We start from the raw sequence: 18,292 nt of genomic DNA, 5'->3' as shown, positions 1-18,292 counted from the left end.
AGATGACAAACTAACTCGATAGATTTACTGATCAGATATGGATGCTATGTTATCGGTAAGTCGATCGAATGTAAGTAATCTAAAAACCAAAAAACCAGGCAGACAGAAAGAGAGAATGGATCACGCCCCATGCATGGCTTAAAATACCCTGCACTTTTCCATTGAAAAGCTGAATATAAACGAGCAAATGAAGGTACACACACACACACACAACAGACACACACAGACACATGTGTGTATGGCGATATTTGTGTTGCGCTTTTAATGAAAGCGTTCGGTGGAAGCATTATTTGCATAGTGACTTGCACTTTAGTTGCCAACAAAGTTATTTAAGCCTTCCTCTACCTCCCTCCCCTCCCTCTCCCCCACTCTCTCTCTCTCTTTCCTTTGTCTGATTAACCTGCTTCAACAAAAACAAAAAAAAAGCGCACAAAGAAGAGTCAACAATTTGTGCAAATATTTCATGCAACCAAAAACGTTGGAACAGGAGTAAAAAGGCATCGTGTCAATACATTGAATGAATGTTTCTAAATAAATAATACAATGAGCAGCAGGCGCGTTTAAGGTTATTTAAACAATGCCATTCTGCGAGCTGCTGCAATTCATTCATCCATCATTCAGCGCACACACACACACAGCAGATGGGCAGCACTTGCAGTCGCTCTCACTCCAACGTGGCTACACTACACACACACACTTCTTAAATATAGGCAGCACTTTTGTCCATCGTTGGCAGTTCAAGTTCAATTCAAGCTGTACTTGCGTGCGTGTGTGTGTGCATGCGTGTGTATGCATCAACTCAAGTGAGACAGAGGCAAGGCCTGTAAGCAAATTGAGCATGCCAAAAAAAATACACGCACACACATACACACATAAGCATAAGCACACGCACAACGCACACATACAAAGGAGAGCAGAAATCAACACAAAAAACCTTTCAAAAATGTAGTGAGTAACATTCGATTGGCGCACACATTTCAATTTCCGCTTCATTTACGCTTTTTTCCTCTTCAGCGATGCTTTCAGCATGCCTACAAGTACACACACATGCATTTTCAACACATCTCTCACACACACACACGCACACACACGCGCGCACATGTCGGGTGTTCATTAAAAATTAAAAAGTAAAACAAGTGAGAACGTTGCAGTCGGGCATAGCCGACCGCGACATACACTGATATCATAAGAAATACCTGGTGATCTTCGCATTTTTAGTAATCTACCAGCCTTTAAAATTGCTATAAAATGTTTACAGGATTTTTGAACTGTTGAATGTTGAATGCGACCTTGATTAAAGTTAAGTAGTTGCTTAACGCAATTAGTTTCTTGTGATTATTTGCATCCACATTAGGCATTGACATTCAGTAAGTTTGTCGTAACCGAAATAGAGTTTATTTGCCTGCGATTTACATTTATTTAAATTGTTGATTTTCATTTCATTTCGAACTCGAATTTGTTTGTATTTTCACACGGTTTGTGTACGTACTGTAAATTATGGCAACAGAGACATGAACCGGGCGAATTGACGTATCCCTTGCTGTGTACTAAATATGACTGAACACTGACATAGTTCGTGCACAAGCCTGCCAGCAGGTAGGACAGCCAACAGCGCAGACACATACCCAGTATTCGCTATACACGTTGTGAGAAAAGTATAAGAGTGAATGAGTGAATAAAACAATTATTTCTGAACAATCATTAAGGTGTATATTTTTGTGGTTGGTTTTGATCGCCATTACATACATATTGGGGAATATGCTAATGTTAATGTTAATGTAATAAACATACACATACACAACTGACTAATGGTTCTTCTCTTCTTCTTCTTCTTATTCTTGTTCTCCAATCATTTCCACTGATCGCTGCTTAAAATACGACGATTAACATAGATTTTATTTTTAGATGTGACTTAAACTAACGGTTACTTTCTGCCCCAAAAAGTCATGCTTAACAACTACATAAAAATTGTACGTACAGCTAGAAATATAACATATGTAATTTTACATAAATATACATATACATTCATTTATCATCATTATATGTATGTGTGTGTGTGTTTGTGTGTGTGTTAAGTATTTCAATTTGCCACAGACTATGCAAAACGGAGGTTAACATAACCTCACTCGCACTGAAAGGGGATGGGGCGGGATGGGAAGAAAGGGGAAAATAAAAATAGAGTTGTCGCTGCAAAATTAGAACACTTCGATTTCAGACTTAATTCTTATTTGCAATTAGCATTATTCAACTTGTTGTATAAAAATATGCGTTATTTAAAATTAAATAAATCTATCCGATGAATCTTTTCCGCTTCAAAATGTTAGGAAACAAAAACGGAAGAAAAGAAAAAACAAAGCACGAAACAATAACAATACAATAATTAAGTACACACTTCACTTAATGACAAATGACAAACAGTTCCAATTAGCGAGCGACTACTGTAGCTTAACAACTAAAACTCAAATATTTATAACGTTTAAGACAATTAATTCAATTCAAATTGCATCGAACTTAAAACACTGCACACATATATACAAACTTGTGCACTTTATAGGGAGGTTCCACTGTATCAATATGTGTATATATGAAAGCGGCAAAGTTGCAGAAGGGAGGGAGATTGGGGGTTGGGGGCGGGGAGGGGAGGCTTGGTTGGGAATTACACACTAAAAACAAAATTTGCACTGCCCATTTTTTTGTTGTTTGTTTTGTTTGCTGGTGTTTGTTTTTGGTTTGTGGCATGTGGCACGCCTAGAAACGCTGCGGCAACAGATCGCTCTTGATGCCCCTCAGCGAGTGCTTCTTCTTGCGATGCGTGGACAGATTGCAGGACTGCTTGAAGGAGGCGCTGCACATATCACAGTTGAAACGCCGCTCCTTGCTGTGCACCACCCGGTGCAGCTCCATGCGCGACTTGTACTTGAACTTGATGCCACAAGTGCCATAGTCGCACACATACCAACGCTCCCCATCATCGGATGAGACAGCGCTGCTCGCGCTGGCCGTTGTGCTATTTGAGTCCTTCGGCGCCAGCTCCTGGGCGACGGCAATCAGTGGCAGGCCCAGCTGTTGCATTACCGCTCCTGCATTATTGCCACTGCCCAACTGTGATTGCTGTGGCACTGTTGTCACTGCTGCTGCCGCTGCTGCTGTTGTTGTTGCTGTTGTGCTTACGCCAACAATTGTTGCGGCTGTTGCGCTGCCAGCGCCGCCGCTTAGAAAACTACTGGCTGCTGCTGCTGTTGGTGGCGGCGGTGGCGGCGCCGGCGCTGACACTGGCACCACCTGAGACAAATGGTAGATTGTCGTATTGGACGAGGCGGCCGCGGCAGCAGCAGCTGCCACCTGCATTTCTGGCGTCAGCTCCACTTTGATGTCAATACCACCGCCAATGCTGCTGCTGTGTGCGCTGCTATCACCACCACCCCCACCAGCAGCAGCAGCAGCTGCGGCCACAGCATGCAACTCGGCGAGCTCCTTGGCGGCATCCCGCTGTTGCTGTTGTTGTTGCTGCTGCTGCTGATGAAGATGTTGCTGCTGCTGCTGATGCTGGTGATGCTGATGTTGTTGCTGCTGCTGATGTTGTTGCTGCTGCTGCTGCTGCTGATGCTGTTGTTGCTGCTGCTGTTGCTGATGTTGTGCTTCGTGCAACTCAACGGCAGCGGCCACATCTCGCTGCTCATCCTCGGTGTATTTGTAGAGGGCAACGGGAACAGCCACCGTTGTCACATTGCCCGCCGTCTGCACTGAGGTGGTGTTCGATGTGACCGCCGATGCTGACTCCACGTCCGCTAGGCAATAGCTGCTGCTGCTGCTGCGATTATGCTCCTGCTGCAAACACCAACACAACAACAAAAACAACAACGAAAACATTAGTTTTGGGCGCCAAAAAAAGTAAACGATCTGCCTGTCAACTTGTCAACATATGTGAAAAGTGAAAGGGAATGGCGGGGGGAGGGCGTCCAATTCTGTGGGGTAGGGCAGGGGGTGGCTAAGAGACGCACCTTGGCTACGCCATGCAGAAAATTATGCTCATCCTGTATGTGCTTCCAGAAGGCGTCCTGCGTTTGCAGCTCTTCCTGGCATGTGTGGCAGACGATCCAGAAACTGTCGCCGGATAAACAAAACTCGCCCAGTTTCGTATAGATCTTGTGGTTCTTGCTGAGAATGCGCGGAAAACCCATTGCGATGACGCCGTTGGGTTTGTGCGCTGCCCTTTATTATTATTATTATTTATATGAATGTTTTGTTGGCTAGCCGAAGTACAGGGTTGCATTCACGTCTCTGTGTATTTATATGTTTTACCGATATATCGATATATCGGCAAATTGTGCAGCATTCGTACGCTTGGCGCTGCCACCTGTTTGAAATTATTAGCAATGCCCGACACAAGAAAAAGACGTTGGTGTTTTTCGTTTTTTGAATCTTTATCGGTTCTTTTAAAATTTATTTCTGCTTAAATTTGCTTCTTATTTTTTGTTTTTTTGTTGTTTGTTTTTGTGTTTTCATTATTTTATAGTTTTTATTTTCTGTTGGTTTGGCAAAAAAAAAAAAAAAATGTGACTATAATAAACAAGAAAAGGATTCATAAATACTTTGACGGCTTCAACTAACAATTAAAATATATAAATCTCCATATATACATGTGTATGCGTAGTAGATTGTGGTTGTGTGTGTGTGTGTCTGTGTGCTTGTGTTGTGTGTGTGTGTGAGTGTGTGTGTGTAGTGTAAATATACTAAACAGCTGAAACTAAAACGAATGTAGAAACTTGCATTTCTATAAATCATTTTCCCATCTAATTTAATAACAGCACAAAAATATATGTATGTCTAGTGTATTCAGTTATTAATAATATAATAATAATACAAATAAATATGTTTCTCTTTTTTTCTTGTTCTTTGCCAAATAATCCATAAAACGGATATTATTTATGTAACTTATACACAATATATCATACGCGTACGTACATATGCGATTATATACATACATTATATAACATAAGCATTTTGTATACCCTTGCAGAGAATTGTACATATATATATGTATATATATATATATGGGATCATATTTCGGAAAGAAACATTATCGATCCAAATTATTTAATAGTTTTTGTTCTTCTTTAATTAACATTCTGCAAAGGGTATGTAATATTCGGGGTTAGCCGAAAATTTCAACTGTTCTTTCTTGTTTTGTATGTTTTTAACATATTTTTCTTGGTTTTTGTTTAAGTTTTTTTTGTTTTTTTTTTTTTTTGTTTTTGTTTGTTTTTTTTGTTTTTGTTTTTTTTTAATAATGTTAAGAGACTTGGAAATTGTTCATTTACAAAGTACATAAGTAGTTTTTTTGCTTGCTTATATGGAACATGTTTCAACACATATATTGCTTGTGGCAAGTTCGGAAACGAACTGACGCACAACACAAGACGCATGAATTTGCTGCAGTTGCATTTGCATTTTATGTTTACACAATTGTTTTTCTTTTTGTTTTCTTATTTTTTTTTTTGTTTTTGTATTGTTTTCTTGTTTTTTTCATTGAGTTATATATGATGAGTAGGATGTAAGAAATTACATTTCTTTGCTAAGCATTACAAGTTAATGACTTTATATAATTTATATACGAAAAAATTCATTTATATAACTATGCAGTCAGTTTGACGCCGGCGAACGAGCTTTAAATGTTTTGCTATTATAATTGTTGCTGTTGTTGCTTTTGTGTTTTTGTTTTTGTATTTCGAGCGGGCAGCGCGCATTGAAAACAAAAGCGAATTTTTTTAAATTTTAATGTGTGTTGAGTTGTTTTTTGTTTGTTTGTCGATGTGTGCAAGTGCTGACCTTGAGAAACGTTGAAAATTATTGTTGTTTTCTTTCTATATATATATATATAAAGGTGTGTGTATGTGTGTGTGTGTGTGTATATATTTATATATGTAGTTGTGGCTTTAATGTAATCAGTTCTTTGAGTTCTCAGTGAAAAATAGTTGAAATACAAAATTGTTTAACGAAAAGCAACAAGTTTCATTTTTTTTTCGTTTTTTGTTTTTGTCAATCTGCGGACGCTGTCATCGATACTTCGGCAACATGAACTATCGATTACCGATTGTTTAATTTGCGGCATATGATGCCCATTGAAAATTAGTTAACCTACTTACGCGCTAAACAAAAAAATGAAAAAAAAAAATTTTAATTAATAATTAAACGTGGATATATGTAGAAAATAACTAGTTAAGCTTAACAGTAGTTGAAATGAAGCTATAAATTAACTTAGCCATAGACTACAATTTACATGGGGCATGCAGCATGCAGCATGGTGCGCAATGCAATTTAGAATGCATCGCCCGCATACCAGGGATGCACCCAGGGCGTCGATGGCGGCGGCGTTGGCGGATAAATCGTCGGCGATGGCTGACCATGTGCATGGTGGTGAGCTGCCGCCGCCGCTGCTGCCGCGCCCATATGATGATAGGGCGCCGGGAAGGCGCCATAATAGGAGGCAGCTGCCAGTGCGGCCGCTGCTGCTGATGCCGATGCGGCCGCTGCTGCCGATGCTGATGCGGCTGCTGCTGCCGATGATGAAGGCGATGTTGCTGCCGATGACGAATTGGTTGACGATGCCGGCGACAGGCTGGCAATGCCAGCCACTGCTGCTGCCGCTGCACAAATGCTGTGACGTCGCTGCATGATCGCGTGTCGCTGCTGACGTTCCGCGGCCACCGCTGCCGCAGCCACAGCTGCCACTCGTGTCGCTGTCGCCGTTGATGCGCCGCCAACGTGATGATGATGTTGATGTTGTTGTTGATGATGATGTGGAAGTTGATGTTGATGTTGATGATGACCCAGCTGCTCCACGGTCAGGGTGAGGCGTCGAGCACGCAGCGGTTGCCGTTGCAGCTGTGCCTGTGCCTGTGGATGTGGTTGCTGCTGTTGCTGTTGCTGCTGCTGCTGTTGCGGAGGCGGAGGCGGCACTGCAGCATCTCTGGCCAAGCTCCAATCAATGCTGCTGCGACCACAACCACTGTTACGACGGCGTAGTGGTCTTGCGGCTGCAACAATGCCGCCACTTAACGGCGGACTCAGCATATTGGCGGCAGCCTTGCCATACAGCGTGGATAAATACGCGTGCTCCGCCTGCGCCATTTGCTGGGCAGCGATGCGACTGCTGCTGCTGACTTTACCAATGTTGCTGCTGTTGTTGTCGTTGCTGCTGCTGCTTTGCAAATGTTCCACGTGTTGTCGCTTTTTTAGCTGACGCTGCTGCTCCTGTTGCTGGCGTGTTGCAGCTGCTGCTGCTGCTGGTGCTGTTGCTGCTGGTAGTGCTGACAATATTTGGGTTTGAGGTTGCGGGTGCTGTCGGTGGTTGTGGGAGTACAACATTTCGTATGTGTTTCTGTTGTGGGCTTGTGGTCGATAGTGTTGTTGTTGCTGCTGCTGCTGTTGCTGCTGCTGCTGCTGATGATGCAGATGTTGCTGCTGTGTGTGGCGTTGCTGTTGCTGCTGCTGCTGCTGTCGCGGCTGCTGCTGTGTCTGTTGATGTTGTTGTTTTTGTTGTGGTGCTGGTGGCGGTGCCAAATGAGATGCGGCGGGTGTTGTTTTATGTTGTTGCTTGTCGTCTATTGCTGCTGCTGCTGCTGCTGCTGTTGGGGTAACTGTGTTTGATTTTGTTATGTAACTGTGATCTGATATTGCTGCTGCTGCTGCTGCTGCTTTCAATGCAGTTGCCGCTGTTGTTGTTGTTGTTTGGATTGATGGTGGTGGTGGTGTTGTTGCTGTTGTTGATGATGTTGTTTCTACTGTTGTTGTTACTGCTGCTGCTGCTGCTGCTGCTGTTGTTGTTGTAGGCAAATGTTGTGCTCCCCAACTTAAATCCTAGCTGGTGCGCGTACGCTTCGCCGGCGGCTGCTCCGACTGCCTTGTCATGAATGTCAACTGCGTCATGTATTTGATTATGTCGCGCACCTGAACAAGCGGCATATTCTCATTGTAGGAACGATCGTACTCCATCAGTATTTGCACCTGTCGCCTGCGAGAACATTGAACACAAAGTCGGTCAATAACCAAATCGGTAAACACAGCAAATTCTGCATAATATGTAATAATTGTTTAGCGACACATTTTTTGGGTATTATTATTATTTCCTGAAATATATATATATATATATATATATATACTTAATATATATCTAGAATTGTAGCTAAATTATCTCTTTGCGTGTTGTAGCGTGTTTTCTGTATTATATTATATATATTATCCCTTAGAGTTTTAAAGCTATCTCGATGAAACTTATCTATATATGACTTTTAATTCCGGTTCGGAAAATTTTATTATATGGCTGTCATCAAAAAAAGACAAGCAGACCAAGAAACCCACAAAATATGCGTCTGATTATGTTCGTCATCATCGGACCACTAAAGAATGAGGAGGAGTTTGAAGTACTGGGAGCGAGGAGGCAGTCTCCTTTTTCTCTTTTCTCGACTTTTCATTTGAACAATAATTAATAATAATAATAATAATATTTTAATATTTGTTGCACCACTTACCGGTTCGCCTTGTAGAGCTCTACGCAAAGCGCCTCGATGAGACGCTTGCAATGATCGAGGGCGACGGAGGGGAAGAAGTTCTTTTGGAATTCGGCTAGGGTCATTAGCTGCTCGGATTCACTGTAGGCCTTCATGTTGATGCAGGGCACCAGATGCTTGTCGATGCACACCTTCTGCACCTTGTACGGTATTAGGTTCATGTTGCTGGTGGGTATCTCCGGTATGACGCACAGCCGTTGCGCACCATCTCCGCTCGACGCGCTGCTGACACAGGCAGCGGCAGCCAGGGCCGCCGCATGACGTTGCAGATGCATCGAGGCGCTGTTGCTGCCGCCCGAACTGCCGCCGCCGCCGGAACTGCCACCACCACTGCCGCCGCCATTGGATGAACTGTTTACGCCGGAGTTGTTGCCGCCACCACCACCGCTGTTAGCGCTGCCGCCACTGTTGCCGCCACTGCTGCTGCTGCCGGCACCGCTGCGTGTGCCACCATTTTGCATATGTTGCACAAGTGCAGTGGTCATTCGCTGATGCTGTTGCTGTGCGGCCTGTTGTTGTTGTTGTTGTTGTTGCTGCTGCTGTTGTTGCTGCTGCTGCTGCTGTTGCTGGTGGGCGGCGACGGCCTGCTGTTGCTGCTGCTGCTGCTGCTGATGAAATGCCGCTAGCGACCTTCGGGATGAAGACAAATCGATAACATCAGTGGGCGTTGTGCTGGGCGTAATTGTGGTGCTGCCAATGCCATCGACCAAATGGCAGCTACCGACATTAAATTGATGGCTGTGTGACTGACGACCAAAACCGCTAAGCGATTGCTTGTGACGCGTGGAACTAATACCAATTGCACAACCTACACCACCACCCCCGCTGCCAGCAGCATTTGCAGTCGAACCACCGCTGCTGGTGCTGCTGCTGCTGCCGGCCAAGGATAATATTGCCAGTGGCAACGCATTCGCTTTCGTGGAGCAAATGACACTCTTTTGACGCGCTGTCGCGGCACCACCAACAGCAACATTATTTGAACCACCCACAGCCACACCACCGATACCAACACCACCGCCACCAGAGCTGCTGCTGCTGCCCAGCGGCGAGGCAGCCGTTGTGGATGCACTCGAACTGGAGCAACTGCTGGAGGGTGAGTGCAGAAAGTGGCCAGGCAATTGTGGTGTTATGGTCACATTGGGATTGGAGGCCAGCGACAAGGTGGTCACATTTGTGGCACCAATTGCCGGCGACATGGGCGGCGATATGTACGAGGTCAGGGGATGTGTATTATTTGGATTTGTATTTGCATTATTATTATTATTATTCGCATTGGTCTGTATGGATGTGGAGAGATCTGGATTGGCTATCACCTTGTGTATAACGGCTCGCATCTCGTCCGTCATATTAAATTTCTTTTCAAAATCCTCCAACGCTTGCGTGGAGTTTAATGGTATTGTTGTGACAACACTACCACCACCACTACCACTACCACCACCACCACCACCGCCTCCCCGTTGCTTTTTGCCAATTGGCTGCTGCTGCTGATGGTGGTTGTGGTGATGGTGATGGTTGTGATGATGATGGTGATGGTGATGCTGCTGCTGCTGTTGCTGTTGCTGCTGGTGATGCTCATCTGATATCAGTGGCGGCACTGTGGGCTTCGTAAAGGTGCCACCAGCTGCCGCCTTACTGCTCTTGTTATGATTCGTCGTCTGCTTATTGGGATTATTGTAGTCCAGCATCGTTATCAGATCCGTGTCCAGTGGCAGTGATGGTAACGCCGGAAAATTGCCACCTGCTGTTGCCGACGCCGCTGTGCTGCTGTGCGATTTCTGCGACGCATTCGCAACAGTGGCGCCCTTCATCTGCTGCGTGAATAGCAACCGCTGCGTGGGCGTCAATTGATTCCACAGCGCCAGATTCGTGTAATCAGCACGTGTCGAGGGCATATTATAGTTAAAGGGACTGCCCAACAACGCATGCATATTGGCAGCTACTGCGGCAGCGGCAGCAGCAGCAGCAGCAGCCGATGTTGCCGAAGCTGCGGTGCTGCTGTTGCTGCTGCTGCTGTTGTTGTTATTGTTGCTGTTGTTGTTGCTGCTGCTGTTGCTGGTGTTTGATGTTTGGTGGATGGAGTTGGAATTGGTATTGGACGAGGACGAGGAGTTGCGCGTATTGTTGCTGTTGTTGTTGTTGTTGGCAAGGGCATGGCCATGATGATGGCTACGTGGGCTGTGCGTGTTTGGGGAGTGTTGTGCATGGTTGTTAAATGTGCTACTATGGTGTTGTTGTTGTTGTTGTCGTTGTTGTTGTTGCTGTTGTGTCTGTTGTTGTTGTTGTTGTTGTTGCACCAGTGATTGCTCGACATTTGACCTAGAAACATTATATACAATACATCAGTCGCATTTAGCTTGGCTGCAAAATTTCCATTTTTTTTGGTTTTTTTTTTTAATTTTAATTTTATTTTGTTTTTCAAGCATTTTTCAAATTTTGTTGATATCCTCGCCTAAAACTTTGCCACGCACATCTAAAAATTTATTTTTATTGTATTTTTGTTTGTCTTCTAACAATTTGTTGCATCAAAACACATACATAGAGTTAAAGGAAAAAAAAAAAAAAAACAATATTACTATGCATTTATCAAAATTTTCTGCGTTTGCCTGCACTAATTTTCTAGCCAGTGTTGTAAAACGTTTGCTGTTGCACAAGTTAATCTAATTGTTACATGATTCGATTATGAAATTTCTTGTTCATTATTTTTTTTTCATTTTTTTTTATTATACATTTTATTATTTATTTTGACGCATATGCTTCCCTGTATATATATATATATATATATATACATCAGTCTTTATGTATGAATGTATGCGATCATGTTGTGTGTTTATGTGTGTGTGTTTATGTGTGTGTGTTTATGTGTGTGTGTTTATGTGTGTGTGTTTATGTGTGTGTGTTTATGTGTGTGTGTTTATGTGTGTGTGTTTATGTGTGTGTGTTTGTGTGTGAGTGAATGCAATGAATGTTTATGCATATTTAAAAAATTTGTACTTTTTTTTTCATTTTTTTTTTTATTTCGTTGCAAGTTGCAATTTCACAGCTAATAAATAACCTTTTCTTGCTTGCTTAAAATGTACATCAAATTGTAAGAAAAAAAAAAAAAACAAAAAAAAACAAATACTATCTTATATGTACAGTACATACATCTCGTGCATATTATGTGTATGTATGTATATAAATACATTTTGCATTTTTTGTAAGAATTTTTGTTTGCCAATTTATCAACTTGTACACGCATTATATATAATGTTATCTTGATCTCTCTCTCTCACTGTGTGGGGTGGTGGGGCGTAATAGTTTCGGTATCTGATAATATGCAGATATTGTTTTGATTGCGGTTATGATTTGATTTCGATTTCGATTCATGCCTTGAGGCCGGGGTGGAGTTTGTGGATTGCAGTCTCTGCCATAGGGGGGAAGTAGGATACCTGTCACCAGAATTTTGTTCTTTATTAAAATTCCATTTTTTCATATTATGTTGAGATTGTAGTAAATCGTTGCTTTGTTGTTGTTATTCGTCGTTTTGCATAAGAGTCTTGAGTCATGATCTTGTTCTTTTTTTTTTTCAATATAGTTTTATTGCTACAAAAATGATTAGGGGTAGTCAGTACACACAGCCATAAATTATATATGTATGTATATATGTTTGTTTGTATATTATTGATACAAATACATTTATATACATAATAATATATATGTATATAATATATATATATATATATATATATATATATATGTATTAACAAATTATCGATATCAATAGCAGTAGCAATTAGCAATATTCTTTATTGTCTTCATTGCATTAATCTAAAATGCGAATTCATGTTTTTCAAAATATGTTGTAGTTCTTTTATCAGCGCTACGTCTCAAAATCTCCTTCAAATTAAATAGTATACATAATACACAAAGAAAAGTACCCGGAAATCTCAATAAAAACAAAAAAACAATATATATATATATAGAAGAGAAAAGTGATTCATGTTTATTGTTAATTCTTTGAATTTACAGTCTAAAAAGATATTAGTTGTTTGCAGCAAGCATAACAAATAAAAATTGGTTTTAGAAAGCGTTCAAAGTTGAGAGCATGCAAAACTACACAAAAAATATTTACAAATATAACTGCTAAATGAATGTGTGTGTGTATGTGTGTGTGTGGGTGTGTAGAATAGTGTATTAGATTTATTTGTTTTTTCTTATGTTCACCGTTAGTTTTTTTTTTATTAATATTACCCCGAAAAGTGTTGAATTCTAAGAGACGAGAGAGACGCGATATCCGATATCGATTTTTGGCACTTGAACACTTTAATAAATGTCAAATTCAAAAGCAAAAATAATGTGTGGGCATGTTGTGGTTGTTGTGTTTGTTGATTGTGTGTTAGTAACGCAAACGACGTTTTAGGCGAAATATTTCTCATTTGTATTAATTTAGTTCAGTGTGTTTTGTGAATATATATTGAAAGACATAAGATGCTGACAAAGTTTGTATTTTTGTTTTATGTTTCTTTTTCTTTTTTAACTACAACAACAGTAAGAAAAACATGAAAAGATTTTTGTTTAGATTTTTATTAAAAATAATTGATTTTTGTTTTTTTTTTGTTTTTGTTTTACGTGTTGGAAAAAAATTACGAAAAATAATGTGGTGTGACTTTGGGAGGGGGGCAAACGAATGGTAGCAAATAAGTTGTGCGTGTAACAATTATTTTTCATAATTTCATAACATATTTATCAAAAATGGTAAACACAGTCGAAAGTTGTATTAAAATTAAATAAAATGCGTGCACAAACGCCGATTTCGGTATTCTGTATTCTCTTTTCTTTTTTTGGTTTGGTTTGGTTTGGTTTGTATTACAACTAAATAAGATGAAAAAACAATTGGTGCATAGTAGAAGAGAACCAACAAAAAAAAAAATAATAATTACTTGCTGCAGCATTTATATGTTGCTTTTTTTGTTTTTTGTTTTTGTCATGTGGCACCCTAATGGCAGAAAAATATTCAACTTAATTTAGGATGAAAAAGTAATGTATGCATGTACACATAATAAACGAATTACAACAAAATTTGAAAAACTCAATTTCTGCGCAAAATATTCGCTTGATTGATCAGTCAATCAATCAATCAAACATAAGTCATTAAATATAATATGTATGCATGCAATTAGATCATACATACGTACATATATATATATATTTATATATATATATATATATATATATATATTTATATTTATATAAGAAAAGCAAAATCAAAGTAGCAAAAACTAATTGTAACTTGAATAGAAAATTGCTTTCATCATTATTGTCATTATTATTATTATTATTATTTTATAACGGCGCATTTACAAATCGATAGCAACAAATGTGATATCAAATGTAATCGATATACATATGTATGTATATGTATGTACATCAATTGCATCAATCATCAATCATCATCATTAATACTTACATGTGATTGGCCGCCTGCCCTGCCGCGGAACGAACTAACGGCGGCGGCGCATTGGAGCCACTACTATTCACCGAGGACATGGATATCGCCGGATTATTATACGTATACGGCTGACGACTGCTCCCACTCAGCATCATGTTGTTTAGGTGTTCGCGGTATGTGCCTCGGTTTGCATTCGCATGCGTTTGTTGCGCCTACATGTTGCCACACCAACACAGCCACCAGCGAGCGAGCCAGCGAGAGAGAAAGAAAAAAAAGAACGGTGAGCAAAATTGTTTAGAAAAAAAAGTAAGCAAAAAAAATGAAATAAATGCCAAATGCGGGAGAATGAGGGAGAGAGGAAGAGCGAGGGAGAGAGAGAGAGATAAAGCGTCAACAGGTTGCTATACACATACATGTATATGTGGACATATATGTGGCATGTGCAGTACGTATGTGTGTATGTGTGCAGCAATAACAAACACAATTACAGAGAGAGCATCTACGACCGACTATCTACGCATGACCCAGTTTTTGAGCTGCTGCTGATGTTGCTGCTGCTGCTGCTGCTGCTGCCGCTGCAGCAATTGCAGCCACTGCCAAAGTGTAATAAAAAAAATCTGCTATACATACTAATACACACACACACACAAAACACCTAATGTTACAAATGTTACACTTAGAAATATTTTTATATGTCTCAGCAATAACAACAAAATATTATCTTAGATTCGTTCATAAATTAACTTCAGCATCATTTTTATTTATGCTGGAGGTTAAATATTCTAGCCATTGAATCGAGAGAACTTATCGATATTGGAGGGGCCTGCAACTTAGTAAATAGATATTTACTGTATTTGCGAGTGATCGAATGGCGGCAATAGTGAATTATCGATAGTTAGCTTATCGATATTGAGAATTGAGCAGGAGGCAGAGTGTGCCAGTAATGATCGAAAATTGAGATGTGTATTTAAGCTGAAGATTGGATTATGAATTGTAATACTATTCTATATGTTGGGTTTTAAAGCGACAAAGTGATGCACTAGGTTTGGCGGTTAGACTAAGAAGAACTTTTATTCAATGTATTCTTAAGTTGGGGTATCGAGCGCATTATCGATTTTTTCTGTTATTAACATTAGTAATCGGAATGTTGTATTGATCTTTTACATATTGCTTGTTATCGTTATCTAGATTTGATGACAACAAATTACTCACCAACATTTGTACATGTAACTGGGGCACATTGTTCTGGCTATTCATCCAGCCACCGGTGGCCAATGCCTGCACCGTTGCCTGCGTCAGCATACGGGAATTTCCCTGCGTCTGCATTATTGCCGCTGCATGCGTATTGAATGCGGCTGCGGCCGCTGCTGCCGCCGCCGATGGGAAATTGCCGGCGACGCCATTTGCAGCAGCTGCTGCTGCAACAGCAGCGCGTTGTTTCATCAAATGCTGTTGCTGCTGCACACTGCTTGCAACTGTCGAATGCTGCTGCTGTTGTTGCTGCTGTTGCTGCTGCTGTTGTTGCTGCTGCTGTTGTTGTTGTGACTTTTGTGCAGCTGCTGAGGCAGCGCCGCCGCCACTGTTGCCAGTATTGTTAACGCTGCCACCGCTGCTGCTGCTACTGCTGTTCGTCGTTATCTTTGGCGGTGGCGCTGTGGGTTGACGTGTCCAGTTGACCGAATTATTGACATTGGCCCGATTACCGATGAGCAGATTGGAGTCGACCACCTTGCTGGGCCAATAGTCCTCGAATTCGGTGCCATTGGGAAAATAGCTTTTGATGTCCGTCAATGAGATGACGGCAACATTCTCGCTCGAGAATAGCTCATTGCGTATACCCTGAACCTTGCAGCAGAACTTCAGATATGCCAAATCCCAGCCATTTAATAGTTCTGCTTTCGTCTTTAAATTCTCTGTTTCGCCCTCAAAATAGAAGAGCGGCACAACCTGCTGATTATTCCGGACAGTGTACGGTACAACGGACTCCTTGTTGATCCGTATGAAACCGCATTTCTCCGATGGCATTTTACTGCCCGCAATCAATTTGCGATAACATATATCGAGAAACTGATGAAATTTGGATGCATCACTTAGACGGACCACCAAATCCTTTTGGGTGAATATATCGCGACCGAATTCACCATCGCAATGCTTGTGATTGATTTCGATAAAGAGACGCGCCTCGGCGTCCGTTATATAATAGCTGCGCACGCAGGTGCAGCTGGAGTAGATGTCGGGATGGAGACAATTTAAATATTTGCCAAGCAGCTTCAGTTCGATCATTCGCACCGAGCAATATTTTTCCGATTGCCGATAGATATATGGTATCGATACTTTACCAAATTGTGCCCAGCCAAAGTGGCCCTTGATCGATTCCTCATCGCAAGGGCCACCCGAGCTGGACGATTTCTTATCGCCAGTGCTACCATTATTCTTATCATTGGCCAGCATTGAGCCATTGGCACGGCCATTTGATGTTGTAAGTGCCGGCACCAGATGCATACTGCCATTGGGTAACTTTTGGTGGCGCGACAGATAGCTCATAATATTCGTTTGTCCGTTGCCATTTGTTATCGGTGGCTGCATGGCCACTCCTCCACCCCCTGCACCTGCACCAGCAGCACCGCCGCCCGCAGCAGCACCGCCACCGCTGACGCTGCCGCCAATGCCGCCATTTGCATGCTGCATGGCCGCTGCTGCCGCCGCCTGTCGGCTGGCCTGTTGTGCAGCCTGTTGCTTTTGTTGCTCCTTCATTTTGGCAGCGAGTTCACGGATTTCCGCATCGTCCTCCTGCTTGACGGGTGGACCCAGTGTTCCGCCCAGACTGTTGCCGTGCAGCGGCAGCGTTTGACCGTTTGCATCAATTACGCTCGTTATCTGCACATCATCGCTGCCGGAGCTGGACATGGCGGCGGCTGCTGTTCCTCCTCCTCCTCTTCCTCTTCGTCCTCCTCCTCCCCCTAGTCCGGCTTCTGCTCCTGCTCCGGCTGCTGCTGTCGCTGCTCTTGCTGCTGATCTCTTGCGCTCCCTCTCTCGCTCTCGCACACGCTCAATGTCAAGCTTGACCTGAGCTTGTTTTCTGGCTAATTTTGATAATTTGTATTGATGCTGCGTGCGCCGCATTAATTCATTTTGCATTTGCTGCAACAAAAGTGAGAAAACCAACAAACAAACCATTTTTAATAAACAGCAAAATAATCACACAATTTATATTTTGTCGCTTTTCCTTTCCTCTTTTGTCGCTTTTCCGATTCAACATTCAACATATATATACACAAAAACTAGGTAAATAATAAGTAAAGCACACTTGTGGAACAAATAATTACCAAAAAAAAGAAAAGAAAAATGGAAAATCTGACCAGGTGGCAATGCCGTTTAATTGTAAACAAACACTTTAAATTGTATTGGCGGTATTTTCATTTGGATTGTTGTTGTTTTTGTTGTTGTTGTTTAATGATGTTTGTTCCACTGCCATTGATTGATAAAGAATTTCGATTTCGTCTCACCAATTTGCAAATTGGTGTCGAATTCATAGTTAACGTTAACTTTCGCGTGTCGGGCGAATTCATGAAGAGAGTTAGTTGCCAGTGTTTATGTTTATGCCACTTTGAGTCGGTTTCGTGAAATGATTTTGCAAATTGAGCAAGCATAAACGGAGTAATTGACAAACACTATCTCTCTCTCTCTCTCTCTCTCTCTCCCTCTGTCTACCACTCGCTCTCTCTTGGACGCTGCTCTCGCTATCACCGCCCCGGCATGCGCCAGCGCTCAGCTGACACAGATATGGCAACACTGGTCACACACACACACACAAACACGCACACGCAAACACAAAACACACACACAGCAAAACGTGCTGCTGTTGATGTTGTTTTGTTGTTGCCTTTTGCTTTTCGACTTTTTTGATTATTGTTGTTGTTATTTGTATATCGTGCTCTTTCTTTCGCGCGCACTTTTTGTTGTTGTTTGTGGTATGTGCGCCGGCAGAGGCAGTGGCAGCGACTGCGAGTTTTTTTTTCTTTTTCTGTTTTGCAAATTTCTTTTTCAACTGGCAACTGACAAACATTTATATTTACATATATATATACTACTATATGTATATATAAAAGTTATGTATGTATGTATGTAGTTGTACATTTCACTATTTCATTTCACACTTACAACAATTGCTGATTATAATTTAGTTGATTGAAAAACTTCAAAAAAAATTGACACATGTGGGGCATATATAATCGACGCTTTATCGCTTATCTCATATGACAATGTAAGCGTTTCAATTTTAAATATATTTTAA

General features: G+C 41.5%; 3 protein-coding genes across 7 annotated transcripts; all 3 read right to left on the bottom strand.

Moving 5' to 3' along the window:
• Window positions 1–1,687: 1,687 nt before the first annotated feature.
• LOC6565897 (AT-rich binding protein) lies at window positions 1,688–4,283 on the bottom strand. 2 transcript variants are annotated; one of them, XM_001992484.2, is made up of 2 exons: window positions 4,002–4,283; window positions 1,688–3,828 (listed from the first exon to the last, which is right to left on the bottom strand). In XM_001992484.2, the coding sequence occupies exons 1-2, from the start codon at window positions 4,179–4,181 to the stop codon at window positions 2,749–2,751; spliced, it is 1,260 nt and encodes a 419-aa protein (XP_001992520.1). In that variant the 5' UTR covers window positions 4,182–4,283; the 3' UTR covers window positions 1,688–2,748. The 2 variants fall into 2 exon arrangements, with proteins under 2 accessions (XP_001992520.1, XP_032594537.1); XM_032738646.1 differs by having other exon boundaries at window positions 1,694–3,825; window positions 4,002–4,247.
• A 392-nt stretch (window positions 4,284–4,675) lies between these two features.
• Window positions 4,676–7,628, bottom strand: LOC6565896 (ecdysone-induced protein 74EF). The gene has a single exon (XM_032738650.2). It carries the CDS (start codon window positions 7,366–7,368, stop codon window positions 6,319–6,321), a length of 1,050 nt encoding a protein of 349 aa, XP_032594541.1. The 5' UTR covers window positions 7,369–7,628; the 3' UTR covers window positions 4,676–6,318.
• A 154-nt stretch (window positions 7,629–7,782) lies between these two features.
• LOC6565895 (alpha-protein kinase 1) lies at window positions 7,783–16,954 on the bottom strand. 4 transcript variants are annotated; one of them, XM_001992482.2, is made up of 4 exons: window positions 15,211–16,954; window positions 14,017–14,210; window positions 8,532–10,886; window positions 7,783–8,014 (listed from the first exon to the last, which is right to left on the bottom strand). In XM_001992482.2, exons 1-4 carry the CDS (start codon window positions 16,903–16,905, stop codon window positions 7,861–7,863), a joined length of 4,398 nt encoding a protein of 1,465 aa, XP_001992518.1. In that variant the 5' UTR covers window positions 16,906–16,954; the 3' UTR covers window positions 7,783–7,860. The 4 variants fall into 4 exon arrangements, with proteins under 4 accessions (XP_001992518.1, XP_032594526.1, XP_032594525.1 ...); XM_032738635.1 differs by lacking the exons at window positions 14,017–14,210; window positions 15,211–16,954 and having other exon boundaries at window positions 8,532–10,606; window positions 10,795–10,896; XM_032738634.2 differs by lacking the exons at window positions 7,783–8,014; window positions 8,532–10,886 and adding an exon at window positions 11,568–12,152.
• Window positions 16,955–18,292: the final 1,338 nt, after the last annotated feature.

This window comes from Drosophila grimshawi, unplaced genomic scaffold (genome assembly GCF_018153295.1).
Source record: "Drosophila grimshawi isolate 15287-2541.00 unplaced genomic scaffold, ASM1815329v1 contig_848, whole genome shotgun sequence".
NCBI lineage: Eukaryota > Metazoa > Arthropoda > Insecta > Diptera > Drosophilidae > Drosophila > Drosophila grimshawi.
The sequence above is the reverse complement of the archived record's forward strand: the minus strand, read 5'-3'. Positions and strand labels throughout refer to the sequence as shown.

Coding starts and splice junctions, on each gene's coding strand:
- LOC6565895 (XM_001992482.2), bottom strand. CDS start 16,905: ATGTCCAGCTCCGGCAGCGATGATGTGCAGATAACGAGCGTAATTGAT. Junction 14,211..15,210: donor AGTTACATGTACAAATGTTG/GTGAGTAATTTG, acceptor GGCAACATGTAG/GCGCAACAAACGCATGCGAA. Junction 10,887..14,016: donor GGGCAGGCGGCCAATCACAT/GTAAGTATTAAT, acceptor TAATGTTTCTAG/GTCAAATGTCGAGCAATCAC.
- LOC6565896 (XM_032738650.2), bottom strand. CDS start 7,368: ATGTTGTACTCCCACAACCACCGACAGCACCCGCAACCTCAAACCCAA.
- LOC6565897 (XM_001992484.2), bottom strand. CDS start 4,181: ATGGGTTTTCCGCGCATTCTCAGCAAGAACCACAAGATCTATACGAAA. Junction 3,829..4,001: donor TTCTGCATGGCGTAGCCAAG/GTGCGTCTCTTA, acceptor TGGTGTTTGCAG/CAGGAGCATAATCGCAGCAG.